Genomic DNA, 20,483 nt, shown 5'->3' with positions numbered 1-20,483 from the left:
ATTAGTGTTTTATTATAAAGGATATAACTCAAGGATAGCCAAAGGGACGAGATGCATAGAGCAAAGTATGGGGAAAGGGTGCCGAGCTTGCGGGCTCTCTGAGTGTGCCAGATCTCCAGGGTGTTTACCATCCTGGAAGCTCTTAGAATCCTGTCTTTATGAGTTTTATGGAGGCATGATTGATTCAATCATTGTTCACTGGTGATTGAGTTCAATCTGCATCCCCTCTTCCTTCCCTGGAGGTCAGGGAGTTTGGAAGTTCCAACCCTCTAATCACAGGCTGGTTCCCCTGCCCACCAGCCCCCTTCCTTAGGTGATGTAGGGCTCTCCAAAAGTCACCGCACTGACTGAACAAAAGCCTCCTTCATAGCTCTCATCACCTAGAAAATCCCAAGTGCTTGCAGGAGCTTGGTGCTTGGGATGGAGACAAAGAACAAATACACTTTTTTAAAATAAATTCCAATACTACAGGAAGTGACAGGGAAGTGCATCACCACAAGTATATGTAAAATTTATAACATAATAAATGCTGCAAAGTAGGGATTCTTGGTCATGGATATTTGAAGGCTGTGAATCTATACAAGTATTTAGGACAGCAGAGCCTGGCTAATAAACAGATCTTGTTCAACACATGTATGCATATACTAGATACGGGACATTGCTTTTACACATTAGAAGATGTTAGAAATTCTCCAAGGAAAGTGACTTTCCCACTAAGCTGAAGTTGGATTTCTTTTTTGATTGTCCGTAATTGGATAAATAATTATATGAAAGGCAAAATTTTAAATATGTCATTCATTTACAAATAACATTAATTATATTTAACATATTTATTAATATCTGGAGAAACTACTTTTAATTCTATCGTTTTTCTCTTACATGGGTTATATATTAATCCATAACTCTTACTAAAGAGGGTCAAACAACATTGAAATACATAGAAGGAAAAATGATGAGAAGGTTTGCAGGGCCCGAGGGCCGCTGCCCCTCATGGGCACAGCAGGTGCAGGAAGGACCCTGACCCTCCTCTATCACCCCTTTGAAACCAGAAAATAAACCTTCCACGTGAAGGGCTTCCTCCCTGCGCAGGGAAGCTAGTAGATGCCCTTATCACTAGAGACGGACAATGCAAAGCTGAGAAGGTGGCATAAACACATCTTGTTGCCTTTTCACTAATTTACTACACCAGCCCAAACACCGCTGAGAATTCCTCACTAACTGAAACTCCCAAACATAAGCCTTCTTTCTCCTGTCAATCCCTCACAGACGTATTGTCTCTTTGCCTAAAATGTATAAAACCTGTCCGTCTTGATCATTTATCTAGAAAGATATGCAACCAGCTATAAATCTGTGAATGAATGACAAGAAAATGTAGCTTAAAAACCTCCTTTTTTCTTTATGTATATAAAAACATTATTCAAGATATTATGTATTATATTTCACTCATTCTCTTTACAAAGAAAGACACTTGGGAGCAGTGATGTCAAAATTAGTATCAGAAATAGTAATTTTTTGACCGACCATTTCGGTTGCTCTGCTTGGCTTTTGGACATTACTAATAGTATATATGGGCTGCTAGAAAGTTTTGATGACATTTGTGGTATGCACAGAGCAGCTAAAAGGACTAGATATGTGGCGGGTTATATCCTTGCATCCGTTTTATGCTTGGCCTTGTTTTTTCTTCTCATGTTTTTCTTACTTCGTGCTATTTCCCTGTGTCTTCGGCCTCACACAGAATAACTTCAGTCTTTTTTTCTCAATTTTTAAAAACACTGATATATATATTCATGTATGTGTCCATTCACACATATATTCATTTTATATTTTATTTTATATTTTAATAATTGCAGTGAGAGAGAATAAGGAAGAAATATCTCTTGTCACTTTGATTCCCAAGTGCAATTTTGCAAACAAATCCAGTCATTTCCCAGGCTGTATAAGTCACAAATTAAAGAAGGGGACATTTCTGCATGAGAACAACTGAAGCTCTAGGGAGTCATAGCATAGGAGCAACTAGGAAGTCCTTGGAAGGTAATGTAAATATATCTGCAGGACAGATTACAGAGGTGAAGAAATCATGTAATCAAAGAGAATGCAATACATAGTTTTTTAACTTCTCATTTTCAAAGTACTCCAGTCCCCTGCTTTTACCTCTAAAGGAAAGAAGATTCATAGAGGTCATGTTCCACAAATTCCTGTATTGGGTTTCCATGGCTGCTGTAACATATTTTCACACATTTGGTGGCCTAACACAATAAAAATAAATTCTCTCCTAATTTTTGAAGTCCAAAGTCCAACCTCGATATAACTGGACCCAAATCAAAGTGTTGGCAGAGCCATACTTAGTCCAGAGGCTCCATTTTCTGCTTCTGGTTCTTGTGGCTGGAGTTTCTTGAGGTGTCATTGCTCCAGTATCTGCTTCTGTGGCCCTATTTTCTCCCCTCTGTGTCTGTAATCAAATATCCCTCTGCCTCCCTCATAAAGATCCTAGTGATTGTATTTGGGGGCAACCAGATAAACTTCTATCCCAAGTTCCTAATTTAATAACCCTTACCTTATATAAGGTAACATGTACAGTCTCCAGAAATTAGAGTCTTGATATCTTTATGGGCCATATTCAGACTACCTTATTTTTTTAATACAGTTTCATTTTTTTAACTCTTAATTGCATGGGAAATTCATCATACATTACAAGCACAATTATTCATTGATGAATATTTCCACTTGCCTTTCAGAAGCATTGGAGGATCAAACATGTGGATATTGCCTCAAATTATCACTATTTAATAAGTAAACTTATCTTTTATTCAAGTTACACATTTTCTATCATGAAAATCTGTGTTTTTGGTTTTGTGGATAAAAAATCGAATGTAATATAATAACTGTCCTCCAAGAAATTTCTGTAAAATGCATTTCCAAGTATATTCCAAAACATAGCTAGAATAATAAAGATATGCTTCTTCGTGTAATTATCAGGAGAAAAAGGAAAAGGATTCAAAGACCTAAAGAGAATCAAAACATTTTTCAAACTCCCTCTTTCATATCTTCTGCATGGTACCTATTTATGCTAAGTACAGACAGTAGAGAAGATACACAAATCAACCTCTCTCAAAAAGGAGAAAAGATTTCATTAAAAATATATGGTGTTTTTATTTTTAAAATATCCTTATTTACACCTATAATAAAACACTCATAATAAAAGTACAGATATCAATAAAACATGTAAGGTGACACATACTGCTATATGTATAATAACTGATTTCTCAACCAGCATAGAACTGATTTCTCAGCTATCCACCAGAAAGAAACCAATTCATCAGCATAAACACGTCTCACAGGGAACAATGCATGTGCCTCAGCTGGGTTTTTCACTGGTCTAAAATGGCAAATGGTAAGGAGAGGCTGACATACTGATCTCTTAAATCATGGCATGTTTATTAATCTTTTCACAGAAAGGGACTAGAGAAACCCAAATCGATGGATGAGAAAAATTTCACCAAATTGAAGGAGTTTGTACTTTTAGGGTTCACAGCTGTCTTGCAGCTACAGAAAGTGCTCTTTGTCATCTTCCCCATCATCTATGTCATCAGTGTCTTAGGGAACGTGACCCTGATTTCTCTGATCTGTGTTGATTCTCGGCTCCACACACCCATGTATTTCTTTCTCAGAAGTCTGTCATTACTGAATCTCTCATATTCTTCTGTCTATTCCCCCCAAATCCTAGTGACCTTTATCTCTGATAACGAAAGCATCTCCTTTGCTGGCTGCCTGGCTCAGTTCTTTTTCTCTGCAGGACTGGCCTATAGTGAGTGTGACCTGTTGGCCGCCATGGCTTATGACCGCTATGTGGCCATCTCCAGTCCCCTGCTCTGCTCCCAGGCAGTGTCCCCAAGGTCATGTGCCAGCCTTGTTGCAGCTTCATACCTTGGTGGCTTTCTGAGCTCAGCCATCATCACCAGTGAGACATTTACCCTGAGCTTCTGTGGGAACAACGTCATTGATGATTTCTTCTGTGATCTGCCCCCACTTGTGAAGTTGGCCTGTGACGTGAAGGAGAGCCTCCAGGCTGTGCTCTATTTCATACTCGCCTCCAACGTCATCGCTCCTGCTGTGCTCATTGTCGCCTCCTACCTCTTCATCATCGCTGCCATCCTGAGGATCCGCTCTGCTCAAGGCCGCCTGAAGGCCTTCTCCACCTGTGCCTCTTACCTGACAGCCATCACCTTGTACTATGGCTCCATCCTCTACATTTACTCCCGGCCAAGTACCAGCTACGCCCTGGAGAGGGATAAGGTGGTGTTGGTGTTCTATACTGTGGTGGTACCCATGTTGAATCCCTTGATCTATAGCTTAGGAAATAAAGATGTTAGAGATGCTGTGAGGAAAATGATAAGTAGATTGAGTTTTCTTAAATGAAAACACCTAATAAACATGGCTGGTTTCTTTTGTTTTTGTTTTTCATTATATTCATGTCATTATTCTTAGCCTCAGTACTTGGAAATAAACAACAAACAGACAAAATATCATTGCATGTGTGCAAAAACTAGCTTGCATTTTTCATTTTCAGTTGGCTCTAATGTACTTGAATGAGTTTTTTAAATAAATGACACTTGGCCATTTGGAATAATTGCCACACTTGTAAGCTTTAAAATTGTATGTACAAATGTATTTGGACACTGAGAAGGTTAAAAGAGATCAGATTTTTTTTCTTTAATTTCACCTTCATAGTTTATAAATTGACTGTATATAAATATTTTAATCTCCAAATGGGAAATACAAAATTGATTATGGAATAATTGTTAGATTTAGTAGATGATTTGACTTGCCTCAAATCATGTGGTTCAAAGATGAGAAACCAGGAATGCAAGCCCAGCACTTCTGACCCCAAGGTTCTTACCCAGTTTGTAGGCAAGAAAGTGATTCAGGAGATCCCAAGTAAAATGTCTATTGTAAAAAGCCCTTAGATGTTTCTAATTAGAGTTTCTAAAATAGGAATTGAATTTGGTCATTCTTTTACAATAGAACCTAAACTTTTTGTGGTTCTCAGTGTTACCTGTAAAACACTGTTAAAATAATTGCCGTAAGGTTGTTCTTTTAATCTGCTTTATACTACAAGCCTTTCAGGAAATGGGAGCCTGGTGAATATACTAAGAACTGTAAAATTCTTTAATGTTTATCTTTTTCAGCTCTGAAATTATGACTACTTCTTTTATGAAATCAGCTACGGATCTATAAACATGCCCCAACCACAAATTACTAATGTCCAACAAGAAATTAAAGTACATTTTAAACCAGAGAGAGTGAATGACTTGCTGATAAAGACAAGTCCATGAACCCAGGGTTCGCTGAGACAATGATACATCTATACACGTCAAATAGATTTTTCTTTTCTTATTTTCATTTTTTGCCCACCATGATATAAAGATTTCCTTGGCAATAGAAAGAAGAAAGAACATATATCTTTACTTACAGTCTCTGTGAGCTTTTAATAAAGGACTATTTTCCCCAACAACTAAGGAATCAAGGACAAAGCACAGCAGCTATAGGAGGCAGAAATGGGGAAGAAGATAGAAATGGACAAACAAATAGAGAGGAAGACAAAGTTCAAAGAGCTTTACATCCAAGAAAAGATTTAGAGTGAAAATCTACTCAGTGAAGCTATGATTGATAACAGTTAAGGGTTTATGAATGTTTGCATTTCTGCTTATTTAGGTCTACATATGAATTAGAGAAAATTAAGAGAGCATTTCATAATGATGTATCATACTTCTAATTTAGTCTTCTTACCTATAAAACATGAGGTTGCACTAATATAAAAAGCCCTGCTGTTGATAACCAAGTGGACTCATTTGCTAGGGCTGCCATAACAAAATATCACAGACTGGGTGGCTGAACAACACAAGTTTATTTTCTCACAGTTCTGGAGGCTAAAAGGCCAAGATCAAGGTGCCGTTAGTGCTGATTTGTTCTGAGGCCTCTTTTTTCTGCCTGAGATGGCCTCCCTCCTGCTTTCTCCACACATGGCGCCTCCTCTGTGCACAAACTTAGCTCAGGTCTCCCTGTGGGCCCAGAGTTCCATTTATTCCAAGACAGACTGAATTAGGGCCTCCCTTAACCATCTCATTTTAACTTAATCACCTCTATAAAGGCCCTATCTCCAAATATGGTCACATTCTGAGTACAGTAAGTTAGGCTTCAACATGCAAATTCTGGGTGGGTTCAGTTCAAACCATAACACCAAGGACTGATAGGAGTTTCCTGATGAATGAGACAAGGAAGAGTAGCCTGGGCAGAGAAAGGAGCATATGGCAAGGGCACGCTGTATGGACAATGATACATTCTGAAAAAGTGTAATTAATACCAATTGGACAGTTTCTATTATCTGACTCACTGAAAAATTTTACATACATCTTTTCATAGAGCATAGTGTTAATGAAATACTCCTTATTTCATCATATCTTAATTAATATATGATTCCCATACTCCAAAAACTCTAATTGGTTCTTTGGAGACTAAGATCCATATTTCTGGGCTGCTCTTTGGAGGCAGTCCCAAAGGGCTCTTGAAGAAATACATATCAGGTCCAACTCAGCATGCAAAACATCAGAAGAGAAGAAAAGAGTGTCAGTTCCAATATTTCCTGATCAAGGGTGAGCAACCAGAATCAGGGGCATGTAAGAGGGCTTCTCTCTGACCTCAACTGCTGTTAGAATGAGGACACAGAGTCTGGCTGGGCTCCCAGAGGATCACTGTTATGCCAAACACGCACTTCCAAAGAGGGATCCTAGTCATGATACATGTAACCTTCTAGAATTTGTCACTCACTCTGGTAGTTATGAGGGGGCATCCTATGTTCACTCACATAGTGGAGAAATCAAGAGGCCAAAACATCGTGACCTGCACATACTTTCTGACTCTCGTGGCTGTGGTCCTCCCTGCCATCCAGACTGTAAGTGTGTGATATTTTCACTTCTTGCTACTCATTTTCAGGTGCTAGAGGGAGACATTCTTCCACAGAATGTTAAATGAATTCTTAATGCAGTGCAGGGGCCGGGAGCAGAACAGCCACAAGGAACACACACCTTAGAAGCCCTTCTCCAAGGGACACTTCAGCGTGATTGGCTCTGCGTCTTTCTGGGTCTTTTACTGCACATTCATCTTGTTGTAATTTCTTCCAAATTCAAGATGCCTTTTAGACATTGGTTACGAGTTTATCCCTTTTATTTACTCCTCCTTCTTAGTGGCACAGCGCATTGAGCCAGGAAAGTCCATCTCAGTGTAGATCTGTCATGAATAGTTTGTGCAAGGCTAGAAATAGACAATACTTTGGGAAAGCCAGCTTTAAGATATAAAGATAATTACTCATTTATTCATTCTAGAAATATTTATTAAGTGATATTTAGTTGTTAGGAAGTATTCTATACACTGGGATATAGCAGTAAGCAAAAGAGAGAAATCTTGCTGACCCATGTTATTGCATTCTGGTAGAGAAAAATGGACAATCAACACAATAAAGAAAACTTAGATGACATTAAGATGTAAGGAAAATAGAGCAGGGTCTAAGCAGAATAAGAAGGATGGGTATTGTTGGTGGGAAGAGGGCATGGAATTTAAAGTGGAGTGATGAGGATGGGCCATAGCTAGAACTTAAAGTGACTTAAAGGAGATGATGCTGTGAACCTTGAAAATGTCTGGGGAATAGTGTTTCAGGCAAATGAATAGATAGAAAGTTTGAAATTAATGCTAAAAAATGCTGGTATTTTTTAGAAACAGTGAAAATGTCAGCTAGGCTGGAGTAGAATAAAGGAGGGCATAAGTCTTAGGACATAAGAACTTGTAGGTGATGGGTGTCTTGCTCATCAAAGACCTCTGGGTGATTACATAGAATTTGAAATTAATTTGGAATAAGTTGGCAACACGTTTAGCATTGTTTAAAGTACAGGAGTGGTATGAAATGCTTATTTTTTAAAGTACCATACCAATTTGATATACTGATAATAGATTCTAGAGGTCAAGTGTGTAGACCAGTCAGAATGAGACTGCAATAATCTTGGTAACTACGGTGGTGGCTTGGACTGGGTGACAGCAACGGGAGCAGTGAGAAGAGCTCTGCTTCGGGATATGTTCTGCAAGTAGGGACATCAGGATTTCTTAGAAGCATGAAGAGGAAGTACAAGAGCAATAGAGCAGGCTGATTTGTAACATGTGGCTTGAGGAACAGAAAGCATACATTATATTACCTGATAGGAGAAATGAGCAGAGAGATCAGTTTTGTGAGTGAAGGTTAGGAGTTAAACTTTAAACATGTCATGTTTGGAGTATTGATTCCTCAACTCATAATTATAGAATGTTAGCACTAAAAATCCATTTCAGCATCTTTTTGTGGTAGAAGTTTTAACCTCAGAATCATACCTGCAAGATTTATGGCTGGATTTTGGGGAATTTGTCAACCCTCTAAAATTGTTGTGTTCATACATATGTGCAGTTTTGGAAATTGGAGAAATAAGTTATGGCTTTCATCAGCTCTTCAAAGATGTCTATGATTCAAAAAATGTAAGAGCCATGAATTATTCCACTATAAAGAAATTAAGGAAAAAACATAAGCTCGCATGTTTGATTTGTAATGAAACAAGTATGGGTATGCAAATCTTAGTATCGAAAGAATGCTGCTATCTTTGGTGAAACCCATCTATGACTTCAACCAAGATTATGATAATGTCCTGTGTCAACCCCATAAAAAATGTATACATATATATATATATATATATATATGGATTGTTCATTTGTTCTACATGTTGTATTGTTGCAGGTAAGTTATCTGTTCTTATATTTATGAGAAATTCTATAAAATAGTTTAACAAATTGTAAATATAAAAGATGGGGTCTAGAAATATATCAACCAAGTTTTTCATGTAGGTGGAGTTGTGTTCCAGCTGTGCCCTTGAAATCACACAGGTGATGTGTCACTTATCTCTCAGTCAAAAAAACTACACAAATGATTAGTGTCAGGCTCTGTCTCTATTACAGGATTCATCAACACATTTTGCACATCCAAGCCTGCCACTCTTTTGTCCTATTGCATGTGAGTACATTACAAAAATATTAAGCAGTAGGATTTTATAAACATTCTGAAGGATAACATCATTCTGGCTTAAATTATTAAGGAGAATTCAATCAGACAAACAATTGAGTTAGGTGGAAATCCTAAATAGATGAAGAGCAGTGGTGAGAGAGAGGGTTATAAGCATAAATTCAAGCCAGCTTAGGGAACATTGGATATAACTATTGGGTGTGCTTTGTGTGTGAATGAGGAGAGCTCTCTTATCTACTGACAGAGAAATGGCATGATCTTTAGGACTCCAAGCTGCGTTTACCACAGTCACCAATCAAGTGATGGCCTCTCTGAACATCATTAGCTACATCTGAAGGACTCAGACACCCATACCTTGCTTCCTAGCAAACAGGAGCACTAGACCTCCAGGTAGACATCTCGGGTTTGCATCCTACCTGCAATATTGACTCTGGCTCAGCTCAAAGATAAATGCTTTAAATTTCGCAATAAATCACAACTTCCTCTTGGTTTTAGCCTTCTCTCACTGCCCTTACAGTCAGGGGCATATCAGCGGTGAAGCTCCTGGTGCAGCAGCCCTGATTTCATGCATTTACATTAAATGCCTCCTTTTAGCTTCTCTCTGGGAGCCTTGGCTTCAAGATATGAACTTTGAAGGAATTCTTGATACCAAAGTTAAGTTCTTCTAATGCTCAACATCCACTATATCAAAAAATGCCTCAATTATGTTTATAAACTCACATCAACTGGAAAAGTAGAAAACAATGCATTTTTAAAATAGATATTTTTAAAGTTCTCTTAAATAGGTAAAGAAACGGAGGTTGTCAGAGGATTATAACATTGCTTAGCAAGATCAAGAGGGAAACAATTCAGCTATAAAGCACATCAATGGCTGAGTGGTGGAGACCATAGGCAGCTGATAAAGAAAATTCTGGATGAAATACCAGCTCTGCTATTGGACCAGTTCTGTAAACTTGGAATTTTTCTTAATCTCTGTGAAGATTATCATAGTATCTACCTTGCAAAGTTGTTGACATTCAAAAGGGTTGAGTTAAGATTCAGACTTATAATGCTTATTGGCTTATGAGTAATATATATACATTTAATACATAATACATATTTTAGTATATATTTTATAAATGTATATTTCTATTTGTTCTATTAGAAGTACAAAGAGTTTAGTATATTACTATTTGTTCTCTACTATTAGTGCAATGCCGGACACAAAAACTCTCAGTAATATATGAACGATACCAAAATTTTTGACAGCTCACTCTATACCAACATTAGAATGGTGTTTTCATGAATATCTTAAATCAGCCAGACAACTTCTCAGGGGGTGTCATTTTTCTCATCCAGCTGGTGAGAATTAGGGTCATACCCTGCATTAAGCAATTAATATGTTAAATCCCTAATTTCAAAAAAAGATTCCAACTCTGATTCAGGTAGTTCCCAAGTCACAGATTGAAGTTCAACAATTCTAGATACCAAGGATAAAAGCCCACAAGCCTCCTAGAAACTGCTGACTTAATAGACCCCTTAATTTCTTTCAATAGAAAAATCACTAACTGATTGTTGTTTTTATCATAACATTAATCAGGCTCTCTCCTCTTTGGATATGGAAGTGGGAAATCTTACTATCCTGACTGAATTCATCTTGGTGGGCTTCTCAGCAGATCCCCGGTGGCAACTGATTCTATTTGGAATATTTCTGGTGCTCTACTTGATAACCTTGTTGGGGAACATGACCCTGGTTATCTTAATCCGTATTGATTCCCACCTGCACACACCTATGTACTTTTTCATTGGCAATCTGTCTTTCTTGGATTTTTGGTACACCTCTGTGTATACTCCCAAAATCCTGGCCATTTGTGTCTCAGATGATAAGCGCATTTCCTTGGCAGGATGTGGGGCCCAGTTTTTCTTCTCCTGTGCTGTAACCTACACTGAGTGTTACCTCCTAGCTGCCATGGCGTATGACCGCCACGCGGCCATCTGTAACCCACTACTTTATTCAAGTGCTATGTCCAGTTCTCTTTGTACTGCACTCGTTGCTGGCTCCTACATAGGAGGGTTCTTGAATGCCATAGCCCATACTGCCAACACTTTCCGCCTGAGTTTCTGTGGTAAGAATATCATTGATCACTACTTCTGTGATGTACCACCATTGGTAAAAATGTCCTGTACAGATACTAATGTCTATGAAAAAGTCCTCCTGGGTATGGTGGGCTTCACAGTTCTCTCCAGCATTCTCGCCATCCTGATTTCCTATGTGAACATCCTTTGTGCTATCCTGCGGATCCGCTCGGCCTCAGGAAGACGCAAGGCCTTCTCTACCTGTGCTTCTCACCTCATCTCTGTCATGCTCTTCTATGGATCCTTGCTCTTCACGTACTCAAGGCCAAGTTCCAGTTATTCCCTAGGAAGAGACAAATTAGCGTCCCTATTCTATACTGTTGTGAACCCATTGCTCAACCCTCTCATCTATAGCCTGAGAAACAAAGATGTCAAGGACGCCTTATGGAAAGCAACGCAGACCATAAGGGCAAGGAGATGAATGTGATCTTTCTGCAGAATGTTCTGATTGCATTATCCAAATTATTCACTAATACACATGTTTGTAAACATTTCTATACTCTAAGTAAATACAATTTACTCTTAAAATAATGACACATTGAAGAAACCACTCTTAATTTTTTAAATTATTTTGTTGTGATTAAACTATTTTAAAACCATAATATTGGGTATTTTGATAATCCACAACATTGTATTTGGCTTCTTTGCAGAACTAGAGTTTCATATTATGTATCCTCTTGATTGTCATTGGGAAGCCCTGAAAACAATAGAAGAATCAGATAGTTTTGTGCACATAGTTTGACTTTGAAGTTTGGTGAGCCAATTTTATTGAGTATGTAAGAATTCTGGAATGGTTCCAGTGCTGGAAACAAAAGGCTTCAGCTGTGTGGATTACACAAACAATCCAATATCTTTCTAAATTCTTGGAGAAAAATGTGTCTCCAGAATTGTGTATCACCCTGAAAGAGCCATCTGTCCACAGAGAATGAGCACTCTGCCATTCTCTCCATCATTTCATGCTACCGCTTATTCTCATGAAGAAAAATATCAACACCAAGGGGAACAAACTGAAATGAACATACCAACCAACAAAACCCACTATGTTCTGGAGCCAGTAAAGCTACCACTCTTTTTTTTGAGCAGGAGATTTAACGGATGAAGAAACATTAATCACATACTTAGTACATGGCAGGTTTACTTGATATTTTTTACAAAACTGTTTACAGCAACGCTACAAATTAAGGATTATTAGGTACAATTTATGAAGGAGTAGCTTGTGCCTCAGAAGTCAAATTTGTTATTGAAGATTATAGCTACAGTAATGAGCACCTTAAAAAAGTACATTTAAATTAAAATTTTAGAACATATAGTTGTAGCCACTTGGCCATTGTATTAACTTTGACATTCTGATCTTCCTTTCCATCTGCATTCATTAAATAACACATCATACCCCCTCTCTTTTCATCACAATATTCTAATGTGCCTTATTCTTCCATTTACATAGAAGTTCTGTAAGGACTGGACAAGAAGGATTAGGCATGCAATCTACATATGTCCAGAGTCTATATTACATTTTCTTTATATTCCCATAAAGCCCATAAGGTAGGGGGGGGAAAACTGGTTCAATCTCAGGGGAGAGATAGTAAGGTAACATTTAATTCTGTGGTATCCAGAGGTAATACTTGGTCTACTTTCCATTAAACTGTGATACTACTTTCTAAGAACTATTTAAAAATTAAATTAAATACATCTTTTATATATAAATTATGGTTCAATCACTGTAGCGAAAGAAACTAATACAAAGAAACAAAACCTTTTTCATTGGATTTCCTTTAAATATAAAAAAAAAGTGTTTTTAAATCCAGTTTTCCAAGGGTTTCTTGCAGTAGGCCATTTTCCCTGCACACTGATTGCTGAAATTTAGGTCAATTTAAACTTCAGATTTTGCTAACTTCAAGATTTTTTTCAAAGCTTCTTTCACATCTTTATTCCTCAGGCTGTAGATCATGGGATTCACCATGGGGAACAGCACAGTGTAAAATGTAGACACCATTTTGTCCCTCCCAAGGGAATAGCTGGAACTGGGGCGAGAGTAGATGTAGAGAATGGAGCCATAGTACAAGGTGACAGAGATCAGGTGGGAGGAGCATGTAGAGAAGGCTTTGAGGCGGCCCTGGGTGGAGCGGATCCTCAAGACGGCGGCTATGATGAAGAGGTACGAGGCGAGGATGAGCACACAGGGGGTAATGACATTGGAGGCCAGGAGGAAGAAGAGCACAGCCTGGTAGGTCTCTCTCACATCACATGCCAACTTTACAAGGGGTGGGACATCGCAGAAAAAGTCATCAATGACATTGTCACCACAAAAATCCAATGTGAATGTGTTGCTGGTGAGTATTATTGCATTAACAAAACCTCCAATAAAGGAATATATAACCAAACAGATGCACAGTCTCTTTGACATGGCCTGAGCATAAAGCAGCGGCTTAGAGATGGCCACATAGCGGTCATAAGCCATGGCAGCCAGCAGGTAACACTCACTGTACGCCAGCCCAGCAGAGAAGAAGAACTGAGCTACACAGCCAGCAAAGGAGATGCTTCTGTCCTCAGAGATGCAGATCACTAGAATCTTAGGCGTGTAGACAGAGGAATACCAGAGATCCAGAAAAGACAGATTCCCAATGAAAAAGTACATGGGCGTGTGCAGCCGGGAGTCACTGCAGATCAGCACCATGAGGGTGATATTTCCTACCACGGTCACAGAGTACACAGCCAGGAATACCACAAAGAGGACGCGCTGTGTCACGGGGTCTGTGCTGAAGCCCAGCAGGATGAACTCTGTCACCGTGTGGTTGCTCCTCTCCATGGCTTAAAGACACCTCATCTACAAACGGAAACAACACCAAATGAGGGCATTCTCTGTGATTGGCCTAGGAGATGTGTTCAAGGCTATGGATATTAAAGTAAGGGAGATCTGAGCAGAAATCTTGCCTGACATGGGCAACTTATGGGAATTTTCTGAGCCTCAACATACTCATTTCAACACAATGCATTTATTAATAGGAAAGCTTTAGTGCTAATGGTGAGTTATTCAGTTTTTAAGAAAACATGTTTAGCCCTAGGTGCTTTCTAGGTACTGGAATACAGCAGTGCAGCTGACACTCTATGGAGATTTTATTTAGAAGGGATATAGAGATAATAAATGAGCAAATGAACACAAAAATATTTTCAGTTAATGTTAGATGATGTTAGGAAAATAAAATTGTATAATTGTGTTCAAAAAAATAGCAGTGGTGCGAATTAAATTTAGATACTGAGGGGAAAAAATCTCTTCTCCATTTCCCAGCTACAAGTGGACAAGTTATTTAAAGCCCATGGGAAATGGGAAATTCCCTGTGGGTTAAAAGTTGGTGACATTTGAAAGGTGGCACAATATCCCACCCCAAAAGATGCCTTTTTGGCTTAGGACTATTTTGAGCTTTGCCATTAAAAAAAAACCCAGCAGATAAAAAAGGCACACTCTGAGGTACCCTTTTCTTCCTGAAAACAGGAGACAAAAGTCTCATATAAGAGCTGCCCTTCCTAAGCCAGAAGAAAAGAAGCATTCTTATTTTCAAGGACAGGAAGTTGAGACCATATTTCTCTGTGCAAAAAAAACCATGCTAACATACTCTTTTTATCCATTTTGTAGCTTACATCATTTCTTCATTCCCTTCTATTGCCAAATATCATTCATTTATGTGGATATACCATTTCTTTACCCATTAATTAGTCAATGGACATTTCATTGTTTCTATTTCCTGGAAGTTATGAACAAAGTTGCTCTAAGTGCTCTTGGACAAGATATGTATGGACATATCTTTTCACTGATCTTGAGTAAGAATGGTTCTGTCACATGGTACATCTATTGAGGAACTGCCAAACTGTCTTTCAAATTAGTTGTGCCATTTTTCAGCCCAACTAGCAAAGTATGGAGATCCCAATTTTCCCTTATCATCACCACAAGTTGTCTTTTTTATTTTAGCAATTCTAGTAGGTATGCAGTAATATAATACTGTGGCTTTGATTTAGCTTCTAATGACAAATGATGTTGGGCATCTTTTCATGTGCTTATTGGTTATTTATTTACCTTCTTTGAAGAAATGTTTATTCATTTCCTTGGCTCATCTTTTAATTAGTTGTTTTTGTCTTTTTATTATTGAATTCTAAGAATTCTTCTATACTCTGGACACAAGTCCCTTATCAGGTATATCACTTGCAGATATTTACTCCCATTCTCCAGATTATCTTTTTACTTTCTTGATGGTCTCCTTTCATATACAAAGGTTTTAATTTAATAAAATCCTATTTCTGTTTTTATTCTTTTCTTGCTTTCAAAGGTGTCTTATTTAAATACCACTGCCTAACCTAAGCACACAAAGATTTGCCCTGTTTTCCTCTAAGATTTCTGTAGTTTTAGTTCTTACATTTGGTCCTATGATCCATTTTGAGTTTTTGTACATTGTGTCAGGTGGGGGTCTGACTTCATTCATTTGCAGGTGAATGTCCAGTTATCTCAACACCATTTGTTGAAAAACTAATCTTTTGCCACTGAGTTATCTTGGCACCCTTGTCAAAAATCAGTTCACCATTCTTTTAGTTTTCTATTGCCGCAGTAACAAATTAACTCATACTCAGTGGCTTAATACACCACATATATATTACTTTACAGTTCTGTAGATTAGAAGTACGACATGGGTGCAGTTGTCCTGAAATAAAAATGCTGACAGGGTTGTGTTAATTTCTGAAGGCTCTAAAGAAGAATCCATTTCCTTGTCTTTCCCAGCTTCTAGAGGTTGCCCACATTCCTTGTCATGTCTTCTTCATCTTCAAAACCAGCATCATTGTATCTCTATGACTATTTCTCAGTCACACATCCCTCAGAAGTATGAACTCTTTTGCATCTCTTTTCAAATTCCAAATTGAGAATCAGGATGAAATTTCACAGTGGAGCCTAAATAAATTATCTTGCTATGCCATGTTTAAGAATGTATGATATCATTGCATGCCTTTTGGGGTCTAAAAACCTTGGACTTAGCATTACTTTTCAGTTTTTATAACTAGCCATGTACAATGCTTAAAATGACACTTATCCCAATTTGATATCAAATGTAGTAATAGTTCTCCATGCTATCACATTCAAAACTTCTACTTTATATTATTATAGTCCTAACATGATATTTAAAGTTAATATAACCTACCTGCAAAACTGTGTATGTATATGTAAGCAAAAACATCCTAATTCCAGTGTAAATGTGATACAAGAAAAAGTACTTCACAATATAATCATTACATGGTAATAGTCACAGGATTTATTTGTAAAATAATGTGAATTTCCAAATATCAATGCTGGAACACTTAGTGAAATGGATACTTACATATGTAAAATCATGACCAGTGCGTTGGAAATAAATACTGAGTGGTATTTACATTGTAAGAAGACTTTTCCGACAAGCTGAATAATTCTTGATAAAGCTCTAAACAAAACAAATGACAATCTTCCCCCAATTTTGAATTCCTAGGCAAGCTCATGTAAAGTAAAACCTTGCAAAATATACCTTGTGTTTACTTGTAAAGTGGAGTAGGTTTCAAACTCACATAATTATAAAGATGTTTTTTCAATGCACACATGTCTATCAAGACACTGGATGTAGAGGGTGGGACATTATCCTTTCTCTGGGATTGTCCCTTGGATGCAAAACATTTCATCACTGTCTACTACATATTAAATGGAAATAGGGTCTCTGATATTTGTGGCAGTCAAAAAATCTGAACACACAATTTAAAAATGTTCCTTAAAGGATATTATCACTCTGTTAAGAAACTCTACAGCTTTGTATTTTACACTGGGATTCTATGGATTCTTGTAGGAATTATGTGAAGGAATAGAAAATAATCAGACAATATCCCTGAGTGATAAAACCACCTGTGGTGATAGAGCATCCGATCCGCATGTTTGTGGCTCTACTAGGTCACTGGAATCAAGTAGAGACGGGAGCTCATTAGGATGTAAACTCCATGGAGCAGGAATTTTTTATCTCTTTCATTCATTATTATATGCCCAGTGCCAAGAATAGTACCTGACATATAAAAGACACACAATAAATCTTTCATGAATAAATGAATGCATTTTCTACCTGCAATGGGAGGGAAACAAACCAGTAGAACCGATTTCCTGTGTGGCTTCTAATGATGTCAGTTTACCCTTAAGCCACCAGCACGTTTGATATCCCACACGCACTTCCTGACACCAGTAATCGCTGAACATTTGTATCCTTTGCAGACAGTAATAGGAAGAAATAAAGAAATCGGCCTACAAAACAGCCTTATCAAATCTTTGCTCAGATGGAGGGGGTCTGTAAGAAGTTGTTTTTCACATCGGCGACACATTTTCTGCACTTATACGTCATGATGGATAGGAAGTATGCCATTCAAATCACAGCTGACTGCTCAAACCAGACACCTAGGATGTCATAGAAAAGGCATTTGACATTCAGGTAATTAACAAGGTTTCAAGTACTCCATCACTAGTCAACATTGTAAAGCCTCATTTTCTTCATATGTAAGACAGGAATAACTTACCTTTCCTTAGGGTTGTTGTAAGGAGATAGTTAAGTAAGGACTAAAGGCAACATCAGGCACATCATAAATATTCAACCCTTTGTTCTCAAATTCATGCACCTTAGAATCACCCACCCATACCCAAATTCCTAATTTAGCAGGCTGTGGGTGGGGCCCAGGAACCTGCTTTCATTAAAGCATTCTGAGTGCTTATGAGGTAAGCTGTCCATAGATCACATATGAGAAATACTGAAATATACATCCGTTGTATTCTTATTCTTTATCACAGGAATCTTGCCTGCATTACAATGTGGTGAAAACTCAAGTTTACAAATGTAAGGATATGTTGCATACTGTGAATACATTATGAAGATGAGCTATGAACAGATCTACTTTGAATACTAACACCAACACCGAAACGACAGGGCACACATATCCTTGGGCAGAGACTGGCCTGAAGAACTGAGTTCTGGTTTTGTTCATCAGAGCCAGAAGACGATGGCAACCTGGCTGGGCCTGCTAATCAGTTACCGTGTTATGCTTCCTAACTAAGGTGGCATTTTTGTTTTTTAAGTCAAAGAATTCATTTCCCATCCCAAATTAGAAAAAAAATAATGTTTTATATTTAGAGATAAGCTTCTCTCATCTGGAATTCTTCTCAAAAATATCATCTGCCTTTGTGCTTTCCTAAAGAATATCAGACTGAAAGAAAGTTAAACTCTTTTGGATGTGTTTTGGCCTCCAGACTAGTAACCTCCAGTAATCCCTTCTGCTGCTGCCCCAGTTGCTTTTTGGATATTCACAACGCTGTTTCTTCCGTAAGTGCTTCCTGAGAGTTGCTTGTTTCTTTGTGCAGTTTTTCTCCTCCTACATCCTCGTCTGCAATATTAATCGCTCTTCTTTACATCTAATAATGAGAAATGCTACTTCTTCCTGTGAACTCTCAGAAGTTTTAAAAACTGTGATAGGAAGATGGTGAAGATATTTCAAGAGGTCTTTTCTTTAGCACTTATAATACCTTAGTGTGCTAATGACCTTTGTACTGGTTATAGGGAACAAGTGAAATTTTCACCCTACCTCTCATAGATGAATTAGGTATCTTACCTAAAATTCTCAGCAACACCATCAACAGAATTCAAATCTGCCTTTACCAGGATCTTTTGTAACTGTTTCTGGATCCCCAGGGTTTGTAGATTCTTGAAATCTCCTGGGATTTCATAGGCTAGGGACTAACAAGACAATTAAACAAAACTGAATGTTGACAAAGTTGGGTAGTAATTCATAATGGAGAGAAAAAGATTTTTAACCACAATTCCCTGGTGAAAATGTAGTCATTCATAATTTACATTCACATTCTCTCTTGAGTTGTATAGAAGCTAAACATTTGTGCACATATGTTATGTATATTATATATACACTTTCATATATACATATCTGCATATTAAAGCACACAATACTGTGTTATTATTATTAATAACAATACTGCATTATTGTTATTAAATAACAGTTCTTATATACAACCCTGGACCTAGACCTTAGCTCCTGCCAAGTGACCCACTTCAAAGCTCGCTCTCCATTGCTCATAACCTCTTTCACTTCTAGCATTTTCAGGAATAGACAAGTTAATAATTCTCAGAAGTTATTAGTTCTAGAGTTATTACACTATTTCTTTAGAGTTGTCTATAACAGTCACATTCCTTCATAATACTATCTTTATTAGACCCTCACCAAATTAAGTTGTTTAAGTGGCCATCTGGTATCTGCCAGGTTCATAACTGATACTGGTTCTAGAAGTAGTTCAAAGAAATACTATTTAAGTGGGATTAGATTGTTTACATATTTGAAGATTGGACACATAAACCCACTGTACTGGGAAATGGGACACTGGTAATTCATTTCATCCAGCAGCATAAAACTTACCTAAGAATCAACAGTGATATTATGGAATGAAGGACCGGTGGAGGAGAAGGCATTGAGCGATCAATTTTCTGAGGCACAGATGCATGCAAATAATATATTAAATATCATGCGGTGAGTTGGCTTCTACTGAAACTTGAACCAGGACTACCCTACTGAAAGAGAGCCAGAAAGACAGATGGCAGTGCCTAGTTATCAGAGACAGCATGGAAGTAATTACCCAAAATACCACACACTATAGATATTACCAGGTGTTTTGTTGTCCAGACATTTGTGGTAATATCTCATTCATTAGCTGGTTCTTATGAATGAAGTAGTTGGGAAACCAACCAAAGTAACACCTTTCTTAGACGTGAACTAGCTAAAGATGTTGTAAATTCAACCTCTTTATAACTTTCTGACCTAAGTTAGTTCATAGCCACTGAGACCAAAGTCTCTCTTTGAGGAAGAATCCTGAAAGTTAGCCAAGGGGTTCAATGAAGGTACATCATCCTTCAATCCTTATTGTAGTTGGCTTGCAAACATTTGTGAGGTTAAACTACACTGGGAAAAGGGAAGTACCCAGATCTTCTGTGAATTCTTGGATACTGGCTCTGAGCCAACATTAAACTGCAGAGATAGAAAACACCAGAGGTACATACTTTCCAGTGAGGCTAATGGAAACGATGTGAAAGATATTTTTAGCCACGGTGGGTTTCAGTAGGACTGGCTTTGTAGCCGCTCATTATTTACCCAGACAGAAATCACATGGGTTAAGAAATACAGAATATTGATTTTAATTTTCCATTCCTGACCCTCGGAAGGAAGACTATTATTGTTA

General features: G+C 37.8%; 3 protein-coding genes across 3 annotated transcripts; 2 read left to right on the top strand and 1 right to left on the bottom strand.

Moving 5' to 3' along the window:
- Positions 1–3,389: 3,389 nt before the first annotated feature.
- Positions 3,390–4,416, top strand: LOC118908020 (olfactory receptor 1013-like). The gene has a single exon (XM_036877085.2). The coding sequence runs from the start codon at positions 3,478–3,480 to the stop codon at positions 4,414–4,416; it is 939 nt and encodes a 312-aa protein (XP_036732980.2). The 5' UTR covers positions 3,390–3,477.
- A 6,254-nt stretch (positions 4,417–10,670) lies between these two features.
- Positions 10,671–11,627, top strand: LOC118908021 (olfactory receptor 9G4-like). The gene has a single exon (XM_036877086.2). It carries the CDS (start codon positions 10,689–10,691, stop codon positions 11,625–11,627), a length of 939 nt encoding a protein of 312 aa, XP_036732981.2. The 5' UTR covers positions 10,671–10,688.
- Positions 11,628–13,050: 1,423 nt separating this feature from the next.
- Positions 13,051–14,012, bottom strand: LOC118908071 (olfactory receptor 1013-like). The gene has a single exon (XM_036877134.2). The coding sequence runs from the start codon at positions 14,010–14,012 to the stop codon at positions 13,077–13,079; it is 936 nt and encodes a 311-aa protein (XP_036733029.2). The 3' UTR covers positions 13,051–13,076.
- Between the last annotated feature and the right edge of the window lie 6,471 nt (positions 14,013–20,483).

This window comes from Manis pentadactyla, chromosome 9 (assembly GCF_030020395.1).
Source record: "Manis pentadactyla isolate mManPen7 chromosome 9, mManPen7.hap1, whole genome shotgun sequence".
NCBI lineage: Eukaryota > Metazoa > Chordata > Mammalia > Pholidota > Manidae > Manis > Manis pentadactyla.
The sequence above is the reverse complement of the archived record's forward strand: the minus strand, read 5'-3'. Positions and strand labels throughout refer to the sequence as shown.

Bases quoted from the DNA above. Each gene is read 5' to 3' on its own strand.
- LOC118908021 (XM_036877086.2), top strand. From the start codon at position 10,689: ATGGAAGTGGGAAATCTTACTATCCTGACTGAATTCATCTTGGTGGGC.
- LOC118908071 (XM_036877134.2), bottom strand. From the start codon at position 14,012: ATGGAGAGGAGCAACCACACGGTGACAGAGTTCATCCTGCTGGGCTTC.
- LOC118908020 (XM_036877085.2), top strand. From the start codon at position 3,478: ATGGATGAGAAAAATTTCACCAAATTGAAGGAGTTTGTACTTTTAGGG.